Source organism: Tachysurus fulvidraco, chromosome 7 (assembly GCF_022655615.1).
Source record: "Tachysurus fulvidraco isolate hzauxx_2018 chromosome 7, HZAU_PFXX_2.0, whole genome shotgun sequence".
NCBI lineage: Eukaryota > Metazoa > Chordata > Actinopteri > Siluriformes > Bagridae > Tachysurus > Tachysurus fulvidraco.
In genome coordinates this window covers 20,590,505-20,614,554 of record NC_062524.1, presented here as the reverse complement: position 1 = coordinate 20,614,554, position 24,050 = coordinate 20,590,505, and the positions used below count along the sequence as shown (strand labels likewise).

General features: G+C 43.2%; 1 protein-coding gene across 1 annotated transcript in view; it reads left to right on the top strand.

Moving 5' to 3' along the window:
- Positions 1–24,050, top strand: part of LOC113660736 (nuclear valosin-containing protein-like) — a 33,401-nt gene that overhangs the window by 3,344 nt on the left and 6,007 nt on the right. Inside the window, exons 2-17 of the mRNA XM_027174495.2 lie at positions 1,144–1,214; positions 1,325–1,377; positions 1,737–1,827; positions 2,061–2,121; positions 2,521–2,787; positions 3,062–3,197; positions 3,292–3,368; positions 9,365–9,499; positions 10,060–10,161; positions 11,359–11,476; positions 12,791–12,935; positions 13,052–13,325; positions 14,356–14,577; positions 15,519–15,623; positions 15,886–15,948; positions 22,669–22,788. Coding sequence (XP_027030296.2) covers positions 1,144–1,214; positions 1,325–1,377; positions 1,737–1,827; positions 2,061–2,121; positions 2,521–2,787; positions 3,062–3,197; positions 3,292–3,368; positions 9,365–9,499; positions 10,060–10,161; positions 11,359–11,476; positions 12,791–12,935; positions 13,052–13,325; positions 14,356–14,577; positions 15,519–15,623; positions 15,886–15,948; positions 22,669–22,788 — 2,040 coding nt within the window. The remainder of the gene's footprint in view (positions 1–1,143; positions 1,215–1,324; positions 1,378–1,736; positions 1,828–2,060; positions 2,122–2,520; positions 2,788–3,061; positions 3,198–3,291; positions 3,369–9,364; positions 9,500–10,059; positions 10,162–11,358; positions 11,477–12,790; positions 12,936–13,051; positions 13,326–14,355; positions 14,578–15,518; positions 15,624–15,885; positions 15,949–22,668; positions 22,789–24,050) is intronic.

The following is a 24,050-nucleotide window of genomic DNA, read 5'->3' as shown; positions in this document are numbered from 1 at the left end:
CTGTCTCTGTGTGTGTGTGTGTCTGTGTGTCTGTCTGTGTGTCTGTCTGTCTGTGTGTCTGTCTGTCGGTCTGTCGGTCTGTCTGTGTGTCTGTCTGTGTGTCTGTCTGTCTGTGTGTCTGTCTGTCGGTCTGTCGGTCTGTCTGTCGGTCTGTGTCTGTCTGTCTGTGTGTGTCTGTCTGTCTGTTTGTCTGTGTGTCTGTCTGTCTGTGTGTCTGTCTGTCTCTGTGTGTGTCTGTCTGTCTCTGTGTGTGTCTGTCTGTCTGTGTGTGTCTGTCTGTCTGTGTCTGTCTGTCTGTGTGTGTCTGTCTGTGTGTGTCTGTCTGTGTGTGTCTGTCTGTGTGTGTCTGTCTGTCTGTCTGTGTGTGTCTGTCTGTCTGTGCGTGTGTGTCTGTCTGTCTGTGCGTGTGTGTCTGTCTGTCTGTGCGTGTGTGTGTCTGTCTGTGCGTGTGTGTGTCTGTCTGTGCGTGTGTGTGTCTGTCTGTGCGTGCGTGTGTCTGTCTGTCTGTGCGTGTGTGTGTCTGTGCGTGCGTGTGTCTGTGCGTGCGTGTGTCTGTGTGTGCGTGTGTCTGTGTGTGCGTGTGTCTGTCTGTGCGTGTGCGTGTGTCTGTCTGTGCGTGTGCGTCTGTCTGTCTGTGCGTGTCTGTCTGTGCGTGTCTGTCTGTGCGTGTGCGTCTGTCTGTCTGTGCGTGTCTGTCTGTGCGTGTCTGTCTGTGCGTGTCTGTCTGTGCGTGTCTGTCTGTGCGTGTCTGTCTGTGCGTGTGCGTCTGTCTGTCTGTGCGTGTGCGTCTGTCTGTCTGTGCGTGTGCGTCTGTCTGTGTGTGTGCGCGTCTGTCTGTGTGTGTGTCTGTGTGTCTGTGTGTCTGTCTGCGTGTGTGTCTGTCTGCGTGTGTGTCTGTGTCTGTCTCTGTGTGTGTCTGTGTCTGTCTCTGTGTGTCTGTGTCTGTCTCTGTGTGTCTGTGTCTGTCTCTGTGTGTCTTTGTCTGTCTCTGTGTGTGTCTGCCTGCCTACCTGTGTGTGTCTGCCTGCCTACCTGTGTGTGTCTGCCTGCCTTTATTAAACATAAAGGATATTCTGGAATTATTTTCTGAGCTACTGTTCAATATAAACTGATATTTTCAGTTCTGTATTAAAATTTGTACAGTACCTGAAATCCACCAACACACAGTATGTTGATGTTGCTGAAATGGCTGCAGAATTTCAGCAACAGTACAGGTGATGTACAATAAATATTATTATTATTATTATTATTATTATTATTATTAGATGGTAAAAACTTAAGAATAAGACTGACACACTCGAGCTGTGAATGTTTATGTTTACAGGATGGATTATGGCCGAAGGAACAAAACAGCCTTTCGGATACAGGTGGAAAAAGGTAACATACTGTAATAAATGTCACTTTATACAGAACAAAATTATGGTGAAGTAATGCTTTCTGTGTGTTAATATTTTAAAAGTTTTTGGTTTGATGATGGACGATTAATCACCTTAACGAGTTCTTGTTACTATTAGTTAACACATTAATTTACATATAAACCTAGAATCGTTTGTAAAATGGTAACTAAACCCATTTTTTTTATTTACTTGTAAGTAAATTTAATCTTATCTCTATTTTTATTTATTTTTTCTTCTGTTTCTATACTTGTGAATTGTTAAAAATGCTATACAAATGAATTGAATATTAGTTATAAGCTAAATAACTTATTTTTATTGTTTATATTTTTTATGTAAAAGTGCACAAGGTCATATGTGATGAGTCTGGGATCTCAGCACTGGAAGACAAACACTTGGCTAAAAGAGCAAGACGCAGCAAAGAGGACGAGGGGTAAGAGACGTAGCTACAGAAGTCTGTAACATCTAGTACGTGATAGATGTTGAATTTGAATATATACTATCATTTCTACACATGATTAAGAAACTGTTCATTCAGACTTAAGAAACCAACCACTGTAAGATGGTCAATTAACATCTAATGTACATTTGAATTTACTGATGTTAAGTAAAAAAAAAAAAAAAGCTGCTTGATGTTGACTCCGGTACATTCTTTATGATCTTTAGTGAGGACAGCAGTGTGCTGAGTGACAGCTCAGACAGCGAGGCAGATTTCTCTGAAAATGAGGTCAGTGTGTGAGGATCTTATCATGACGTAGTGTGAAAGTAGAAACATGACCCTGCATGTTATTGTCCAATACTTTACCATCAGTCCTACACTGAGGCACCTCAGTGGTGCTGTATCATGTCTGACCCTGTGCTCTGACCCCAACCTCCAAATTTGGGAGTTGGGGTCAGAGCACAGGGTCAGACATGATACAGCACCACTGAGGCAGTGAGGGTTAAGGGGCCTTGCTCAAGGGCCCAACAGTAGCAGATTTTCAGTACTGGGGATTAAACCCTGATCCTCCAATTAACATCCCACTACATACTATATAACCCACTAGATTAGTTGCTATATAGATAAAAATTGACAATTTACCCACAGTTTGATTGTCCAAGTAAATATTTTTTCTTCTTTTAACAGAACACCAATCACATGAACAACTCACTGATGTCCCTGTATTGTAAGGGAAATCCTGAGAACAGAGCAGGGAAAAAGGAGCAGGGCAACAGCAGCCCAAATCCAGCCCCACAGAAGGGTTCAGCAGCAGAGGGCAGCAGTAGAAGTTGTACCTCAAATCCCACCACCACTGTTTCTGCAGGTGGCTGGTTCATTGATAAGACAGGAAGAAAAGATCAGGAAAACATCCTGATCGACTTGTCTGCCGAATCAGCCAGCTCTGCGGTCACGGTGTGTTTCCTTGACAGTTCATCTTACATGTTTTAGGCTTTATTTATATATATAATATATTTATTTTATTAATTATTTTCAGCATGTGGTTGTAAATGTAAGGTCTGCATTTAGGCATAGATTTAGTTTCCATTCGCTGTAAAAATTTTAGCAGCGTCATTATTTTATTTGATCTAAATTTGATGTGATGTGCTGAGAAGGAATTCGTTCATCATGTTCAAATTTGATTGGATGTTTTTTTTTTGTTTTTTTTTTAACGTGTATGAACAAACAGAAAGACACCGATTTATCAGCGCTGGAGCCTGAAAAGAAGCCAAAGAGCAAGAAGAAAGAACAAAGAAAAAAACAGAAAGAAGGAGGTAGTAAAGGTGTAGATGCTGACATCGAGGAAGGTGTCATGGCCAAAAAAGGTACAAATTCCTTTTGTACAATTATAGAATACTTACAATATGTGCACAGAATTTTACCGATTTACCAGAAGTGAATTATTTGTTTGCGTTGAAGCTCGGACCAAACCTCCCGAACTTCAGCATTCCACAGTGAAGTTTGAAGACGTTGGCGGTAGTGAGGAAACTCTGACGGTATGATTTAACTTGTATGATTTAACATGTATGTCCATGCTAATATTACTTAGGATTTCACCCAACAAATTAAAAAAACATTTTTAGTGTGCGTGAGACTGACTGACTGTCTGAGCGAGCAACTGACTGTCTGAGCGAGCAACTGACTGTCTGAGCGAGCAACTGACTGTCTGAGCGAGCAACTGACTGTCTGAGCGAGCAACTGACTGACTGAGCAAGTGACTGACAGACTGACTGACTGACTGACTGACTGACTGAGCGAGTGACTGACTGAGCGAGTGACTGACTGACTGAGCGAGCAACTGGCTGGCTGAGCGACTGACTGACAAGTGAGTGAGTGACTGACTGACTGACTGAGCGAGTGAGTGACTGACTGAGCGAGCAACTGACTGACTGAGCAAGTGACTGACAGACTGACTGACTGACTGAGCGAGCAACTGGCTGGCTGAGCGACTGACTGACAAGTGAGTGAGTGACTGACTGACTGACTGAGCGAGCAACTGACTGTCTGAGCGAGCAACTGACTGACTGAGCAAGTGACTGACAGACTGACTGACTGACTGACTGACTGACTGAGCGAGTGACTGAATGAGCGAGTGACTGACTGACTGAGCGAGTGACTGAATGAGCGAGTGACTGACTGACTGAGCGAGCAACTGGCTGGCTGAGCGACTGACTGACAAGTGAGTGAGTGACTGACTGACTGACTGAGCGAGTGAGTGACTGACTGAGCGAGCAACTGGCTGGCTGAGCGACTGACTAACAAGTGAGTGACTGACTGACTGACTGAGTGAGTGACTGACTGACTGACTGACTGAGCGAGTGAGTGACTGACTGAGCAAGCAACTGGCTGGCTGAGCGACTGACTGACAAGTGGGTGACTGACTGACTGACTGAGCGAGTGACTGACTGACTGACTGAGCGAGTGACTGGCTGGCTGAGCGACTGACTGACAAGTGAGTGACTGACTGTCTGAGCGAGCAACTGACTGTCTGAGCGAGCAACTGACTGTCTGAGCGAGCAACTGACTGTCTGAGCGAGCAACTGACTGTCTGAGCGAGCAACTGACTGTCTGAGCGAGCAACTGGCTGGCTGAGCGACTGACTAACAAGTGAGTGACTGACTGACTGACTGACTGACTGAGTGAGTGACTGACTGACTGACTGACTGAGCGAGTGAGTGACTGACTGAGCAAGCAACTGGCTGGCTGAGCGACTGACTGACAAGTGGGTGACTGACTGACTGACTGAGCGAGTGACTGACTGACTGAGCGAGTGACTGGCTGGCTGAGCGACTGACTGACAAGTGAGTGAGTGACTGACTGACTGAGCGAGTGACTGAGCGAGTGACTGACTGAGCGAGTGTTTGACTGACTGACTGACTGAGCGAGTGACTGACTGACTGACTGACTGAGCGAGTGACTGACTGACTGACTGAGCGAGTGACTGACTGACTGACTGAGCGAGTGACTGACTGACTGACTGAGCGAGTGACTGACTGACTGTGCGAGCAACTGGCTGGCTGAGCGACTGACTGACAAGTGAGTGAGTGACTGACTGACTGAGCGAGTGACTGAGCGAGTGACTGACTGAGCGAGTGTTTGACTGACTGACTGACTGAGCGAGTGACTGACTGACTGACTGACTGAGCGAGTGACTGACTGACTGACTGAGCGAGTGACTGACTGACTGACTGAGCGAGTGACTGACTGACTGACTGAGCGAGTGACTGAGCGAGTGACTGACTGACTGACTGAGCGAGTGGCTGAGCGAGTGGCTGACTGACTGAGCGAGTGACTGAGCGAGTGGCTGAGCGAGCGAGTGGCTGACTGACTGACTGACTGAGCGAGTGGCTGACTGACTGACTGACTGAGCGAGTGGCTGACTGACTGACTGACTGAGCGAGTGGCTGGCTGACTGACTGACTGAGCGAGTGGCTGACTGACTGACTGACTGAGCGAGTGGCTGACTGACTGACTGACTGAGCGAGTGGCTGACTGACTGACTGACTGAGCGAGTGGCTGACTGACTGACTGAGCGAGTGGCTGACTGACTGAGCGAGTGACCGACTGACTGACTGACTGACTGAGCGAGTGACCGACTGACTGACTGACTGACTGAGCGAGTGGCTGACTGACTGAGCTTGTGGCTGACTGACTGACTGACTGAGCGAGTGGCTGACTGACTGACTGACTGAGCGAGTGTCTGACTGACTGACTGAGCGAGTGTCTGACTGACTGACTGAGCGAGTGTCTGACTGACTGACTGAGCGAGTGTCTGACTGACTGACTGAGCGAGTGTCTGACTGACTGACTGAGCGAGTGGCTGACTGACTGAGCGTGTGGCTGACTGACTGACTGACTGAGCGTGTGGCTGACTGACTGACTGACTGAGCGAGTGGCTGACTGACTGAGCGAGCGACTGACTGAGCGAGTGGCTGGCTGACTGACTGACTGAGCGAGTGGCTGACTGACTGACTGAGCGAGTGGCTGACTGACTGACTGAGCGAGTGGCTGACTGACTGACTGAGCGAGTGGCTGACTGACTGACTGAGCGAGTGGCTGACTGACTGACTGAGCGAGTGGCTGACTGACTGAGCGAGCAAGTGACTGACTGACTGAGCGAGCGATTGACTGACTGACTGAGCGAGCGACTGACTGACTGAGCGAGCGACTGACTGACTGAGCGAGCGACTGACTGACTGACTGACTGAGCAAGCAAGTGACTGACTGACTGAGCGAGTGACTGACTGACTGACTAACTGACTGAGCAAGCGAGTGACTAACTGACTGACTGACTGGCTGAGCGAGTGAGTGACTGGCTGAGCGAGTGACTGACTGACTGACTGGCTGAGCGAGCGAGTGACTGACCGACTGAGCGAGCGACTGACTGACTGAGCGAGCGACTGACTGACTGAGCGAGTGACTGACTGACTGACTGACTGAGCAAGCAAGTGACTGACTGACTGAGCGAGTGACTGACTGAGCGAGTGACTGACTGACTGACTAACTGACTGAGCAAGCGAGTGACTAACTGACTGACTGGCTGAGCGAGTGAGTGACTGGCTGAGCGAGTGACTGACTGACTGACTGGCTGAGCGAGTGACTGACTGACTGACCGACTGAGCGAGCGAGTGACTGACTGAGCGTGTGGCTGACTGACTGACTGACTGAGCGTGTGGCTGACTGACTGACTGACTGAGCGAGTGGCTGACTGACTGAGCGAGCGACTGACTGAGCGAGTGGCTGGCTGACTGACTGACTGAGCGAGTGGCTGACTGACTGACTGAGCGAGTGGCTGGCTGACTGACTGAGCGAGTGGCTGACTGACTGACTGAGCGAGTGGCTGACTGACTGACTGAGCGAGTGGCTGACTGACTGACTGAGCGAGTGGCTGACTGACTGAGCGAGCAAGTGACTGACTGACTGAGCGAGCGATTGACTGACTGACTGAGCGAGCGACTGACTGAGCAAGCGACTGACTGACTGAGCGAGCGACTGACTGACTGAGCGAGCGACTGACTGACTGAGCGAGCGACTGACTGACTGACTGACTGAGCAAGCAAGTGACTGACTGACTGAGCGAGTGACTGACTGACTGACTAACTGACTGAGCACGCGAGTGACTAACTGACTGACTGACTGGCTGAGCGAGTGAGTGACTGGCTGAGCGAGTGACTGACTGACTGACTGGCTGAGCGAGCGAGTGACTGACCGACTGAGCGAGCGACTGACTGACTGAGCGAGCGACTGACTGACTGAGCGAGTGACTGACTGACTGACTGACTGAGCAAGCAAGTGACTGACTGACTGAGCGAGTGACTGACTGAGCGAGTGACTGACTGACTGACTAACTGACTGAGCAAGCGAGTGACTAACTGACTGACTGGCTGAGCGAGTGACTGACTGACTGACTGACTGGCTGAGCGAGTGACTGACTGACTGACCGACTGAGCGAGCGAGTGACTGACTGACTGACCGACTGAGCGAGCGAGTGACTGACTGACTGACTGACAGAATGAGCGAGTGACTGACTGACAGAGCAAGCAAGGGACGGACTTACTGACTGTCTGAGTGAGTGAGTGAAACTCTCATTAACTGAGGGTAAATAATTCCTGCCTGTTAAGTGGACATCAAACTGCACACAACAAACGGACACGACTGTCGGATATCGCCCCTAGTGACATTCACACGGAATGTGCAATATGATCGTGTAGACGTCAACATGGGAGAGAAGCTAATTCTCGCGTTCTTGAAAAACATTACTATATGATCGTGACACCTGAAAGTAACCACGAAAATCTTCTCCATTAAGGCACAACTCTTTCACTAAATGGTGATACTCACCGAGACTTTTTCTCTGAGTCAGGTAGTGTTTTATCCACACTGATTTGCAATGTTTTCTTTTGCGTCTCCAGTAAAGGAAAGCAAAAGCAAGAGCCTGTATTCTCCCTCCATTTATCATGGTGAATGAAGCAATTAATTATTGAAGGAGTACAAACAATCAATGCAACAATAAATCCAGAAAGCCCGCGAATAATTTTTGAGGAAACATGGACAAATTAAAAATAATACAATACAAATATTAATAATTTATTGTTTTTTTTATCTATAACAATGTATTTAAAACAAAAAGATTGTTTTTGATTAAGTTTAAAAATTACTAAAGTTACTAAATACTTTTCAATAATTCTTATCACCTCGCACAAATGAACCTGATTGGACAACATTGGAATACATCACATCCGGTCGGCATATCGGATGCGGTGTAGTTGCACAAGTTAAAAATTTTTAACGGATCCGAAAATTATGGATCCGCAGATGGTCGGCACCTCACGCAGCGCCTTTGCGACTCTCCATAGGAAATGAATGACCCGGTTTATCGGCGGTCGTTTGTCATGTGCAGTGTGAAGGCCGCATTAGTGTCATACTGCATTCAAATATTCTGACTTGAATGTGTATGAGCATTTATAATTATTAAGAGAGAAAATTCAAGTCCCTGTCTGTCTTTGTATTTCATTCAGAAACTAATTTTAAGTCAGGAAGTTTTATTGTAATTTCAACCATTAATAGCTGACACAGTACATAGTGAAATAAGACCACGTTTCTCCAGGAGGTGGTGATGTTTGGCCCAAGTGGCTCCTGTAAGTCTCCCCTGTTGACCTGGGTCCTTTGGCATTTTATGTTAGATCTGTGGTATGTAATTTAGGCTTTAAAATGGATGTTGATCTTAAATTGGATAGTCAATTTAGTACAGTGGTGAAGTCCAGCTTTTTCACCTAAGGTGAAAAACACAATTAACACAATTTGAGACAGTAATCAATCGTAATTTGTAACACAATTTGAGACAGTAATTTATGCCTTTATTACATCTTGACTGGATTACTGTAATGCACTCTATATTTGTTTTAGCCAGTCTTCTCTGTCTCACCTTAAATAAATCCAAAATGCTGCTGCACATCTTTTGACTGGTGCAAGGAAATATGACCATATAACACAAATTTTGGCCTCACTTCACAGGCTGTCGGTGTTACGGGGTTCAGTTTAAAGTGCTATTATTTGTTTTTAAATCTTTAAATGGTCAGACCCAGACATACCTTACGGAACTGCTTCACCCCTACAGTCCTGCCCATTCACTTAGGTCAGCTGATCAAATGCTTCTTGACACCAAAGAGGAAGCTTAGAGGAGACTGTGCCTTCTCTGTTGCTGCTCCTTGCCTCTGTACTTGCCTCTGTACATCAGACAGCACCCACCATTTCCTTGTTTAAAAACCGGATGAAAATGCATTTCTATTCCCTGGTTTTTATTTAATTCTGAATTATTGGTGTTATTATTTTTGTTTCTATTTAATTATTTTATTATCTGTATTTTATGATGTACAGTACTTTTCAGAACTTTTCAACATGTTTTCAGCTTTGGCTGTTTTAAAGTGCTTTATAAATAAAGTATTATTATTATTATTATGTGTAAAGCATTTTCTGTGTTTGTTGTCTTTAGGAGTTGTGTAAATTACTCATCCATATGCGTCATCCTGAAGTGTATCAGCAGCTAGGAGTGGTGCCTCCACGAGGTTTCCTTCTTCATGGGCCACCTGGCTGTGGGAAAACCCTCCTCGCTCAAGCTGTTGCTGGGGTGAGTGTGTGAATGCTGATGTTGCAAATAATCACAGCCTTGTGTGACTGGCTTGCGTCATATAAGTTTTGATGAGTGTTGAGGTTAACGGGTCTCATTGACAAACTTTATTTATTTGAAACTTGTTCACAAGAGAAGTCACACACAGAAATTCATAAATGGTATTTATTAAATTTGAAAAAAAGACATCTGTATGATGGGTTCTTGTAACTGTACCTAGGAGTGTCACTGCATTAATGGGAGATTTCACATCCTGCACTGAGTAAACACACTTTTGCTGTTTAGTAATTTAGTCAGTTTGCTGATTTGTATCAGTTCCCTGTAAGCTTGGCCTTTTATGGAGTTTTGTGGCAGGAACAGCCGAAAGTATTTGAAGATAAATGAGACCGAATATTGTTTATTGACTATTCAACAAAGATTGATGCTTGGTTCCTTTCTGTTTTTAAATAGCCATACGTTAGGTATTAAATAGTACCTACTACGTAGCAAATGTAACAAGTTTATATAAGTGAGTTTGTCAGTGGTGCTTGGTGATCTGTGAGTTTTCTGTGTAAGTATAGGAAATGGAGTGGCCCATATTGAAGGTCTCTGCTCCAGAGCTGGTGTCGGGCATCTCGGGGGAATCGGAGCAGAAACTACGTGAGCTGTTTGAGCAAGCTGTGGTAAGTGCACTGTTAAACACATTTAAAAGAATAAACATGAATAAACACTGAATTATTGTCTTATTAAATGTGAAGTGGACATGTGCTATATACATGCATATAATATATACCATAATATTTAACACACAGTCTTTTTATCTATAACAGTCATGTTTCTGTTATAGAGCTGTCTGAAATACCATATTATGGCCAAATCTGAAAGCAGCTTTGTATATCTAATGTTTCTGTTCAAACATTCATTCATCTTATGCACACAGAAATCATCGAAACCTAAATGTACCATGCTGGACAAACAAAACAGTAACTCTAACTTAAGAATGTTTAGCATTAAAGCACTTTTTTTATTTCAATATTGTAAAAAATGCTTTAGCAATAATGGTACACGACATTTGGCTTCTTCAGATTTTTCTAATTTAGCCACCTTTAGAAGATAGCTGTTCTAATGTTACCTTCAGAACCAGACTCAGGACATCATAAATTCTCCCCAGCTAACAAATAGGATATTAGCATAGTGACTATACACTGAAGTGTCCATTATAAATTTTGCAGCATACTGTATAGCTGTTTATTGTGTATGTGACTGTTATTCAACATGAATTGACTTTTTACAGATACCGATCTTGCTCTAAACATACACTAAATGTATGTGGACACCGAACATCACATTTGTATGTGGTTTGTCCCCAAACTTGTCACAAATTGGAGAGCACTGATTTGTCTAGAATGTCTTAACAATTGCGTTAATTTCCCTTTACTTCCACTAAGAGACCCAAACTTGCTCCAGCATGACAATGCCCCTGTGCACAAAGCAATCTCCATGACGACATTGCCAAGGTTGGAGTGGAAGTACAGTGTCCTACGTGGAGCCACTGACCTCAACCCCAATGAAACATTACATGTTTATGATGAACTGGAACACTGACTGCAACCCAGACCCACTCACCCAACATCTGTTTCTGATTTCCCTAAAGATCTTATGGCTAAATGGGCACAAATCCCAAAAGGCTTGCACTAGAGAAAATCTTTCGCAGAATAGTAAAGCTTATTGTAACAGAAAATTGGGATAAATCTGAAATAAGACGGTCATGTGTTCCACCTTTGGTCACATAGTGTACACCCGACTTCCCATCATATATACACTACTTATTTCCAGTTTTCCTCAAAATATATTTGCATATTTGTCTTCCTCCTGTACAGAGCTGTGCTCCCTGTATTCTGTTCATTGATGAGATTGATGCCATCACCCCAAAGAGAGAGGTGGCCTCCAAGGACATGGAGAGACGGATTGTTGCTCAGTTACTCACCTGCATGGATGGTGAGTGTTCTGAGTTAAGCTCATGATTAAAATAAACCCTCTTTTTAATGGTTCAGTTCAAGACAATTGCTGAAATAAGCAGCTTGTATTTTTATAATGCAGATTTTTACGTGTGTGTGTGTTTGTTAGTGCTAGAGAACTTTCAAAGCTGGTTGTTCAGCAGATGTTGATCATTTTTCTGTAACAGCAGCTCTGATAGATGATCTAGCATGGAGAGGATGCAAAGGTTTGCTCCAAATGTTTTAAAACAACTAAAATAAAATACAAAAACAAAGAAATAATGAAATAGTAAGTTTGAAAACCTTTTATAGCTTTTCTGGGTCTCCAGTAATGACTGAGATCAATGTTACTGCTGAGAATAATCAAGAGCTGCACAGAGGAATATGTTCAAAGATTGAGGAAGTTATGAAGGAAAGGTTTAAGCATACAATTTACTAATTTAGTCAGAAATTAATATAATCTTGTTTTTCCCCACTCTTTGGGCCTTTTTACACCTGGTCCTTCGTGTGTTTTCTCTGATCCGATAACTATCTGATTTGTTAAAACTATTCCATTTACATTAGGCCACATAAATGCGTCTTGGTGAATCCGATATTTATACTCCTGCCCAAAATACAAATTTATTATACCTCATTTCTGGGGTAACTGCAATGGAACATGTTTTTTTGTATGAGGTTTACGGAATGCAGTCAAAAAGAAGATGAAAAAACTTGTTACGACTGTTATGCTACAAAAAACAGCATTTACTGTTTGCTGCATTTTCGCTGGTGGCAGCAGTGCATTTAGGCCCCAACGAGACACCTGGGTGAAAGATCACCTGCAAGTGACGTACTTCCGTTTGGGAGGAGTATAGCGCTGACGTATGTGGCTTGAACAACCACATTCAGTTACACTTGTCCAGTTTCATCTGAAATGTGTCCCAGACCAGCTCCTGAAGTGGTTTTGAACGATCGGATTTATATCCGTCTCGAAATCCTTACAGGGCATTTAGACCTGGTCTTTTTACGATCGGATAGTTATCTGATCACAGGAAACGCATGAAGTGACCAGGTGTAAAAAGCTCCTTTGTGTTTTAAAATACTTAACCCTTAACCGTCAATTGCTCAGTTATACAAAATGAGATGAAAATGTATTTCTCTCTGGATAAGGGTGTCTGTCAAATGCCAAAAATAAATAATATTTTTTTAAAAATCTGTCTTCCTTTATTTTTATCGTTTTTTTGCATTATTGTTTTTACGGGTAAACAAGCTTTTGCTTTTTAACTGTGTTTGCTTCGGTCATGTTTTCATCCTCAGTCTGTATTTGCCTTCCTAGACTTGAATTCCTCACACATCCCAGCTCAGGTGTTGGTTATTGGCGCCACCAACCGGCCCGATTCTTTAGATCCAGCATTGAGAAGGGCGGGCCGTTTCGACAGAGAAATCTGTCTGGGAATACCAGACGAAGGAGCACGTATCAAGTATGTAGCCCTCAGACCTACACTGCAACTTCTCCATGTGCTGCACCTCATGCAATGCAATGAACTTTATTTTATTTATCACCTGATAAACAATTTTCCTTTCTCCTCTGCCACAGAATTCTTCGTACTCTTTGTCGGAAGCTGAAGCTGGCAGCAGACTTTGACTTTGCACAGCTGGCACGGCTCACACCTGGATATGTCGGTGCGGATCTGATGGCACTGTGCCGCGAGGCAGCCATGACTGCTGTAAACCGACTCCTGCTGCTGCAGCTCGAAACTGGCACCAAGTGTCAGAACATCAATGATGACAGTACCAAGTCCCAGGATGTAAGCATGTCCAGTGATGTGGCAGAAGACAGTGGACAGGCTTCTGATCATTTAAATGCAAAAGTAGGTGTGCTTATATCAGTGCCTAGTATCAAAAGGGGACTTGAATGTTGTGATCCGTATTAACATTCACTAAGAAATTACCTGAAATGAACTCAATTAATAACTGCACTGGAAATATTCTCAGACATTTGACATTAGCAGCCAAAATGAACAACATTTGGCTTTTTGTCTGTATTATAAACCGTGGTTTTAACGAACTTCACCTGTTGGAGCAACTAAATGGAGAAGTTCTGATCTATATTAAAAAAATAAAAACACATGCATGCAAATCAATGTTACTGTGCAGGCCTAGATGACTTGTGGGCTTCCACACTGGCAGTTTAGTCTGAGGCAGACCTTGCAGAAATAATTGTTCAAGTGGAAGCAGTCATGTGGCTTGGTGAGATTAAAAGGGAACCTGTATAAGGTTCCCAACTCGTACTCGGACCTGTTAAGGAAGAAAAGTAACCTGAGCATGTGTTTCATCATTAGTTTCCACAGAACAAGGGACACAGAAGAGGTGCCTTACTGTGTTCTGCATGCATGTTTCTGATGACGTAAAATATACACAAACCCAGCAGGGGGAACAAATGCTCCCAGATTCCTACTGTCTAGTGCTTCAGTATCTCCTTGCAGACATTATCAAGTGACCGACGAAGCTATGATTCTTTTGACAAGCAACAAATCAAATGGGATTTATCTGCAAATTCAATAAATTGAAAATTTAAATGATTCTCATGCATCACTTATACTTGTCTTCAAGTTTTTTTTTCCTGTTTGTGATTTGTGTCACACATTGAACAGTGTTTAGATTATGAAAAATGTCAAGACACATCAAATTAATAGGCAGGATTCCAGCCAGCCTAACTGCTGATTTACAAATTAGGTCACAAGTCAGAAAGTTCATACTAGGTTGAAGTGAGATTTGCAGAATGCTGAAGGCATATTATGTATATGTAAAAAGAATTTCTACACACACACAAAGGTGGGTGAAAGGAAGAGTTAGGGCCTCTTTTAGGCTGTGAAAGCCATCTGTTCTTCTCTTCACCAGCAGGGGGAGCTAGATCAACTGCTGTCTCTGCTGAGAAACAGCGAATCTCTGAGTGAGGAACAGCTTTCTGATCTCTGCATTGTAATGGATGACTTCAAGGAGTCTTTGGCACGGGTCCAACCATCTGCCAAACGTGAAGGTTTTGCCACTGTGCCTGATGTCACCTGGGATGATGTCGGTGCACTGCAAGACATTCGGGAGGAACTCACCATGGCCATTTTGGTATGATTAGCACACAGTTTATTAATGTTCAGTAATCTATTAGATCATAACATGAGATTAAAAAAAAACACTTCTAAAACATTCATTTTAGTTTTGGCATTTATTTATTTACCCCAGGCATTATGAACTTTCTATTTGTTTAAAGGGAGTGACTTCAGAACTGACTTCTAAGACAGGGCAATTTAAAGAGCAGCTGTGACCTGAATTTCAGATCTGTGTGCTTAGTTCAGATTGTTTGGTATAGCTCATTTGTCAAAAGCCGTCTGAGCGAAATCTGGATTTAGATCTCGATATCTAACAAGCAAGCCGGAGGTGACGGTGTCATGGAAAAAACTCCCTGATGATAAGAAAAAAATGTGGAAGAAACTGAGACACAAGACCAACAGAGACTCAAAAGGGAACCTGTTTTGTTCTGTGTGACTGCAAAGCTGGAGAATTACAATACATGTTATTGCAAAAAGTACTGAATGTACAAATATACTAAGAATATGATATGATGATCTTCTGATAAGTCCTGATACAGTTTTTTATAATACATCTGTTATCTTTTATCCTTTAACTCAATGTATACTCGGGCTTGACCTGTATTACCCTCAAAAGTCTCAGTTTGACTCATTTGTATGATGGAGTTGCAGAGCACATAGACTTGATACAGTGACTTAGCTGCTAATGTTTGTGTGAGAGTTTTAAGAATTTCTTTCTGCCAGTACATGTCATGTTCCTAACTTGCTGACAGGCTACCAAAGCCTAAAATTGCTAGTGTTTGAATGTCATTGTTTAGGTCATGTACTGCGAATACGGGGTGAATATTATCATAATTATCATATGTGAAGATCCTTTATTAACCCGTATGTTTAGAGTTGAAGTGTTTATAAAGCTGCAGTGTTTTGTAGCCTTTTAAAAGATTTGAGATTAGAAAGTGTGTGTGTGTGTGTTTTCAGGCTCCTATACGTAGTCCAGAGCAGTTCAAAGCCCTGGGATTGAGTGCCCCTGCTGGAGTACTGCTTGCTGGACCTCCAGGCTGTGGAAAGACTCTTCTTGCCAAAGTATACTGACGTTTCCTGTCTAGATTTGCTTTTTTTCTGTATCTATCAGTTATGTATTCGTAATGATTGATTTGATTTCAAAGCCAACATCAGTGCAACAACTTCATTGGGAAGTAGAAATCCACAAAACATCGATTTGGCTGAAGTCTCTAAAAGATAGACAGTAAATGTGTGTTTCTGCTAGAAATGTTATCTCTAAGCAGGGTTTGTAATTTAGCAGCCTCACAGCTTAAACACTAACTTTCTTTGTTTATTATTACAGGCTGTTGCCAACGAGTCTGGTTTGAACTTTATATCTGTCAAGGGTCCCGAGCTACTGAACATGGTGAGTTCCACAGGTGTTCCATACATTCCAGTTTAAAGTCCCAAGAGTTCAAAATCATGCTTTTTAAATGAATCATAATGCTTTCAGAATGCAGGTTATTTGTTAGAAGGCATGTACTGTCATGCAAAATGGTCATTTTCTTGATATTGATGTATATAAGCGCATTGTAGAGAGTTATAAGCTCAGGTAATGTTAGATGTGTGCTTTATTTTACTTTCTTTATATGAATATATTGTCTTCTGGAAAAAATATTGGCCTCAAACCCATCTCTGTATTCAACTCTTACTGTCGCAGACACTCTCGTCCAGTACAGAGCAGAGGTCACATTTCAAGTAACTCTTGTCTCAAACAGTGGTGGTAGGTGGGTTCTGGAATTGCCAATAAATAAAGCTGTTTTCATCTTTGCTTTAGCTTCCCATTACTCCTTTGATTTTCTCATGCTAACAGAGACCTGGATAACCCCACAGAATACTGCTACACCAGCTGCTGTATCCTCTGCCTATGCTTTCTCTCACTCATCATGAAAAACAGGCAGCGTTGGTTGTTATTGTCAAGGAGATGGTGTTTTACACCTCTCCTCTTGTCTCATTTAACCATCTCCTCTTTTGAAATCCATGCCATTTGAGTTACCTTTCCAATCAACCTTGTTATAATTCTTGTCTACTGCCCTCCTGGTCCCCATTTTATTTACTGTGGTGTATTTCTTTCGGGTTTGTGCGACTTTCCATGGACGAGAGGTTAACCCGGAGCTGAGAGACGTCAGTGAAGAGACAGGAGAAGAGCCTTCAACACCAAAGAAACATAAAACTTTTAACAGACAATACCACGAGTCCTACATAAAATATGGATTTATCGGGCCAGGTGATTGCCACACACCAACCCTGCTCTGCAGAGTTTGCGGCGACCAGCTCTCTAAAGAGGCAATGAAACCTTCAAAACTGCTTTGCCACTTGAACGCCAAGCACCCTGGTCTAAAAGACGAGCCCTTGGAGTATTTTGAAAGAAAAGAACGGGAACACGGACAGAAGAAATTTATGAGGGCCACCACATCAGTAAAGGAGAATGCACTGAGAGCATCATATTTGGTGGCTAACCGTATTGCTAAGGCTTAAAAGCCATTCACTATTGGTGAAGAATTGATCTTGCCCTCCACTAATGACATTTGCCGTGAACTTCTAGGAGAGGCTGATGTGGAAAAGATAGCACATGTGCCTTTTTCGGCTAGCACTGTGACTAGGCGCATTGAGAAAATAGCCGAGGACATTGAGACACAATTGTTGGAGAAGATTAATACATCACCGTGGTACGCACTCCAGGTTGACGAATCTACAGATATTGACAACAAGGCAATACTACTTGTTTATGTGCGATATCTATATCAGGAGGATGTGCATGAGGATTTATGTGCACTATCTTTGCCAACCAACACCACAGGAGCAGAACTGTTCAAGTCACTGGATGGTTATATATCAGGACAACTAAAATGGTCCTTTTGTGTCGGCATATGCACAGACTGAGCTGCTGCCATGACCGGACCACTGTCTGGTTTAACTGCTCGGATTAAGGAGGTTGCACCTGAGAGTGAATCTACGCATTGTATCATTCACAGGGAAATACTGGCAAGCCAAAAAATGTCACCAGAATTTAACAGCGTATTGATTGATATTGTTAAAGTTATTAACCACATCAAAGCACACACCTTTAACTCGTGCCTGTTTGAGCAGTTCTGTGAGGAGATGGACGCAGAGCACAGATGCCTTCTCTTATACACAGAAATAAGATGGTTATCCAGAGGAAAATCGCTAACCAGAGTATTCGGATTACGAGAGCCATTGCAAAGATTTCTCTCAGAAAAGAAGTCACCGCTGGCAGCACATTTCCGTGACAAGGTATGGGTCGCAAAACTGGCTTAACTGTGTGACATATTCAGCCTGCTCAATGAACTCAATATGTCCCTTCAGGGGAAAATGACAACTGTTTTCAAGTTGGCAGACAAAGTAGCTGCATTTAAAGCCAAACTGGAGTTGTGGGGACTGCCTGTGAACAGAGGCATTTTGGACATGTTTCAGACATTAGCGGGGATTGAAGGTGAGAGTGAGCCTGAGCATTCATTCACCCAGTTGGTGCACGATCACCTGTCTTTGCTTTTAAAAGAGCGCTACTTCCCAACCACAAAAGACCCACGAACTGGTAAGAAATGGATCTGGGACCCATTTGTCAATAAACCAGGCGAATCTAGCATGTCTGTGCAAGAAGGTCAACTGCTGGAGATTGCAAATGACGGCGGCCTTGAAACTAAGGGCTGCGGTAAAATTATCAAGCGTTGACCGGTCCACCGCGATAAAAAGGTTGGGGACCACTGCCCTAGGAGACTTCCTGGAAGAAATGGATACATTTCCCTCCTAACTCTTCTGGACTCCTTTGCCCTTACACTCAACAGCTACATCCCAACACACAAAGGAGGAAATGTCCTGGACCTGGATTTCAGCCGTCCTTCCCCAGCTACAGACATGACTGTTACCCCACTACACCTCATCGATCATCTGGTATCCTTCACCATCACTACCTATCTAAAACTATCCTACCCTGCTCGCTCTTCCACTCTCTCTCTCCCCTTCCTCTGCAGCTTCTGGCACATTTTTGTTTCTCTTCCTGATCCTGAGTCCTTTTCCTCACTAACCTTGGACTCAGCTACAGATACTTTCCTCTCCTCTCTTTCCTCAACCATGGACTTTCTCTGCCCTTTGTTCACTAAACCCAAGAAAACTTCTTGTTCTGCTCCTTGGCTTTAGGATGTGTTGCACAACAATCAAAGAGAGCTAAGATTATCAGAGAGAAAGTGGAAGTCGTGTTTGTTGTCGTGTTTCTCAAATGTAGCAGCAGAAGAGATTTTACAACTCATCCAGTCTTGCAATCCTACCACCTGCCCATTGGATCCACTCACTTCCACTATGCTCCAGACCATCTCGCAAGACCTTCTTCATTACCACTCATCAATAGATCCATAGCATCTGGTCAGGTACCAACTACTTTCAAGAGAGCAAAGGTTATTCCCATCCTAAATAAACCTGCTCTGGATCCATCAGACATCAGTAATTACAGACCAGTATCACTTCTCTCGTTTCTTTCAAAATATCTTGAACACATTGTCTATAATCAACTGTCTGTCTATCTCTCACAGAACAACCTCCAAGATCCCAACCAGTCTGGCTTTAAAGCAGCTCATTCCACAGAGACAGCCCTTTTGGATGTCTCCGAGAAACTACACGTTGCTAGATCAGTCAAATTGTCATCCATTCTTATCCTCATTGACCTTTCAGCAGCGTTTGATACGGTCAAGCACAAGAGACTCTTGTCCACTCCCAGGAGTCTTTGCAGAGGATGAATGCAATTCATCCTCTGCAAATGATCCAAAATGCAGCTGCATGGCTTGTTTTCAACCTTTTGGACTTTGTTTACAGACACATCTGGAAACTCTGTTCACAACCGCAGTTCTATTGTTTACACCAGGGATCAGCTGTTAGCATTCCGCAACACTGCCATGCTACTACAGGAAAAACTGGATATTCCCCGCGAGCTAAGAAGGAGACAATGGGGGAACTGTGCTGGAGCTCTGTGTCGGACTAAAAGGAGACCAACTCTCTGTCCATCGTTATGGGAAATATGAGATCTTTACCCAACAAGATGAATGAGTTAACGGCTCTTACCCTGCATCAGAGGGAATTCCGGGAGTGTAGCATCATGCTGTTCACGGAGTCATGGCTAAACATCCCCCAGCTGCCTCCCACACAGTGAGGACAGGGTCTGATGGGACCAGTGAGGCTCTGAAGCATGTGGGAGGAATTGAGTAATCCTCATGAGGAGGATATCGACAATCTAACAGACTTTATTACAAACTATATCAACTTCTGTGTGGAGAATACTGTACCTACCATGACTGTATGGTGTTTTCCCAACAACAAACCATGGATCAACTCTGATATAAAGACTCTTCTTAAAGAGAAGATGGTTTTTAAATCAGGAAACAAGGAAGAGCTGAAAAATGTCCAGAGAGAACTGAGAAAGGGATGGAAAGGCATGCTACAGGAGGAAGATGGAGGATCAGTTGCAGCAGAACAAAGTCAGTGGTGTGTGGAAGGGGCTCAAAACCATCACTGGTCATAAGGAGCCCAGCTCTCAGGCTTAGAATGAACAGAAGTGGGTGAATGATAAATCTATTCTTTAACAGATTTGATCAGCCACCCTCCCCTCCCCCCATCCAGTCCACTCTGCTGCAACCCCCTTATCTGATTTCACAGCAAGCTGTTCCAGCCCCACCTCTCTCTGCACTGCGATCAGCTCACAGCCTACACAAACCACCACTCCAACCAATACACACTGCCCCTTACAGAAGCCCAGGTGAGAATGGAGCTCAGGAAGATCAAAGTGAGGAAGGTTGCAGGTCTAGAAGGCAACAGCTCCAGGCTCCTTAAGAACTGTGCAGACCAGCTGTGTGGCATATTGCTGTACATGTTTGACCTGAGCCTAAAGCTGGGGAAGGTGCCACAGCTATGGAAAACATCCTGCTTGGTGCCTGTACCATACCAAAGACATCGTGCCCAAAAGACCTTAGAGACTACCGACCAGTAGCACTGACCTCGCATCTGATGAAGGCATTGGAGAGGCTGGTGCTCACTCATCTCCAACCTCTGGTGAGCCCATCAATGGATCCACTTCAGTTTGCCTACCAACCTGGCTTTGGAGTGGAAGACGTGGTCATCTTCCTCCTAAATCGGGCTATTTCGCACCTGCAAAAGGCTGGGAGCACAGTGAGAGTCCTGTTTTTTTTTTACTTCTCTAGTGCTTTTAACACCATCCAACCTATGCTCCTAAGGGATAAGATGGTGTACATGGGAGTGGGCCGTCATCTGTGTGCTTGGATATTGGATTACCTCACAGACCGACCACAGTATGTGAGGACTCGTGAATGTGAGTCTGACATTGCTGTCTGCAACACTGGAGCCCCACAGGGAAAGCTTCTGGCCCCGTCCCTCTTCACCATCTACACTGCAGACTTCATGTTCAGCTCAGCAACCCGTCACCTACAAAAGTTCTCTAATGACTCGTCGTTATCAGACCATCGTTGGTCTGATAACAGATGATGATGACAGGGAGTACAGAGGACTGATCCAGAACTTTGTGGACTGGTGTCAACAGAGCTGCCTTCAGGTAAATGCGGGGAAAACCAAAGAACTGGTGTTGGATTTCCATAGGCACAAACAAAATTCGTTACCACCAGTGAACGTTCAGGGAGAGGACATTGTGAGAGAGGACTCTTACAAATACCTGGGTGTTTATCTGAACAGCAAACTGGACTGGACAGACAATACTAAGGCAATCTACAAAAAAGTGCTGAGGAGACTAAGGACTTTTGGAGTGCAGGGAGAGCTACTGAAGACCTTTATTGACTCTGGTGGCCTCAGCCATTTTTACTGCAGAAAGGAAGAGACTGGACAAGCTGATCAGGAAGGCCAGCTTAGTCCTGGAGATTCCTCTGGACACTGTACAGGAGGTGGGAGAAAGAAGGATGGTAGCAAAACTGTCATCATTGCAGGAGAACGACTCACCCCCTTTATGAAACGGTTTCAGCTCTGAGCAGCTCCTTATGTGACAGACTGTTACATCCTGTGTCTGAAGGAGCGATACAGACGGTCTTTTCTCCCTGCTGTTATTAGACTTTACAATCAAAGCTACTCCCAGTGAACCAGTCGCCATAATACACACTGTTATTATTGTTTAACTGCAACAATAAACAAAAGCAACGTATTTTAAACATGTGCAATAACAGAAATTTTTAAAAACGTGCAATATTACCTGTGTGCGATATGTCGTTCAGTGTAACTATTACTCATGGTCTCTTTTTATAATTTTTTTTTTGTATATACTGTATCTTATGTCTCTCTATTCTTTTTATATATTTGCATTTCTTACTCTTTGCTGTTGTAACAGAGAAATTTCCCCATTGTGGGACGAATAAAGGTATATCTTATTTCTCAGGGTAAGAGAGAAGTATAATACAAGACTCGTTTCTGTTCTGGCACCAAGGTGGAATAATGAACTTCCCCTAGGGGTCACATGTTGTCACGTATTTTGTGTCAAGTGTTGCTGTGTGCCTTTCCATAAGACTGATACTAATCTCGTTACTGACAAAACAAGACAGCCTGCTATCTTAGCATACAGTATATTTCTGGTCGTTGTAGTCTCTGTAATCTTATTTCTGTTTTTATAAACAACGTAATCTACTCTTATTATATACAGAACATACTATTTGGGTTAATGTGACCTGTTTTAATCCTGTCTATGTTTTTATTGACATTTGTTTTTCTCCTGCTCTTGATTCTGTACCATCTCTCTCTGATAGCTCTAATGATAATAGGCCAGAAATCAAAATAAATTTAATTAAAGTCCAAAGAAAATTTTCAGAGTTACTCCTGTAACTAGACCCTTTCCCCCCCCTAATCCATTATTAACTCTTTAGAACTTCCAGCTTATTTAGTTTCTGTTATGTAAAAGATATCTCATGATAGTGTTGTGCTGTAATGGCAGATCACAATGCACAAGCTTATCAGTCTCTATTGTTTAACACACACAGGCTTTAATGACTGATCTATTTCCTTGTGTAAGGTGTTATGTATAAATAAAATTGTACAGTTTCTTAATTTTTCTTAAATTCTTCTGCAGTATGTTGGTGAAAGTGAACGGGCAGTACGCCAGGTGTTCCAGAGAGGACAAAACTCTGCCCCCTGTGTCATCTTTTTTGATGAGATTGATGCCCTTTGCCCTAGACGGTCTGGCCATGAGGTAATTATGCAATATAACTCTCACTATTTGGTGTGAAAGATTTATCAGGTTTAACATTAGTCTCTTAAGAATAGAGCTTGGTTTTGCATTTCCTTATATTTATCTCTAAATATATCAAACAACTTAGAACAATGCACTGTTTGTTGAACCCATCCATTGCCTGGGTGTGTCCTGTTAGGTTGATTTGTTTATCTCTGTAATATCTCTGAAAGTCTACTCTTGGGATGAGCTCTGGGTTTTGATTGTGAAGACTGCATTTGTTGTTAAAAAGGATACGCCACCATGAAGACCACGACAAGCTGTCAAGGTAGAAGACCAAGGCTTTTTGAAAAACAGCCATTGCACAAGCTTTGGGCAAATCCAATACAACAGGTGGGAAATCAAACAAGAGTAGATTAGAAACATTGTGCGAGATTGTAAAGTAAACCCCAGAAACAACAATGATGTCACTAACAACTTCCACATGGCAGTGGTGAAGGTATCACAACCCACAATTCTATAAAGACTTCAAGAGCAGAAATATAAAGACCATAGCACACATCAGTAATAATCAGAAGACCAGATTGGAATTCACAAAGAAACACAGAGCCTCTACAAACTGATGGAAAGTGTGGAGAGAAAAAGGGTCTGCTCATGATCCAAAAGAATATCTCATCAGTCAAGAGTCATGGCTTGAGCTCACATGGCTGCTGCTGGTAAATAATGATTATTAATCATTATTGATTATGATGGGTGCAGTAGAATGAATTCAGAAATCTTACAGAAACATTTTCTGTCAGTTTACAGTGAATTGTGTGGATTTTAACCCTGTTGGTCATCATTTCACATCCTGAAGAGGAGACTGAAAGGAGAAACCCCCTGAAACATCTTGTTGGCTTGATGCAATTATTGCCATTGGGAAAAACACAAATATTATTATAGTGTTACTTTCTTTAATTGGTCATTTACTTTTGCCAACCCAAAGGTGCCATGTTTTAATTTGTTTAACACAACTAGATATAAAAATAAGGAAATTAATGTAGAAATGTTCTATGGTCTTAAATTCTTCTTGTCCCTAAAATCCAAATGCCTAATAGTGTATTTGAGAAACCAAAGGACAGACCTTGGCATTCCGATACTTTTGGAGGGGACAGTACGTGTTATCACAGACATTTGTGGCCATACATTCTCTTCCCTGTCAATAACAGCAACAATAGCCAAAAGTCGCAGCCTGAGTGGCATGTGAGCTTGTGGAATTGGAAGAGGGCAGATCATTCTTTCCT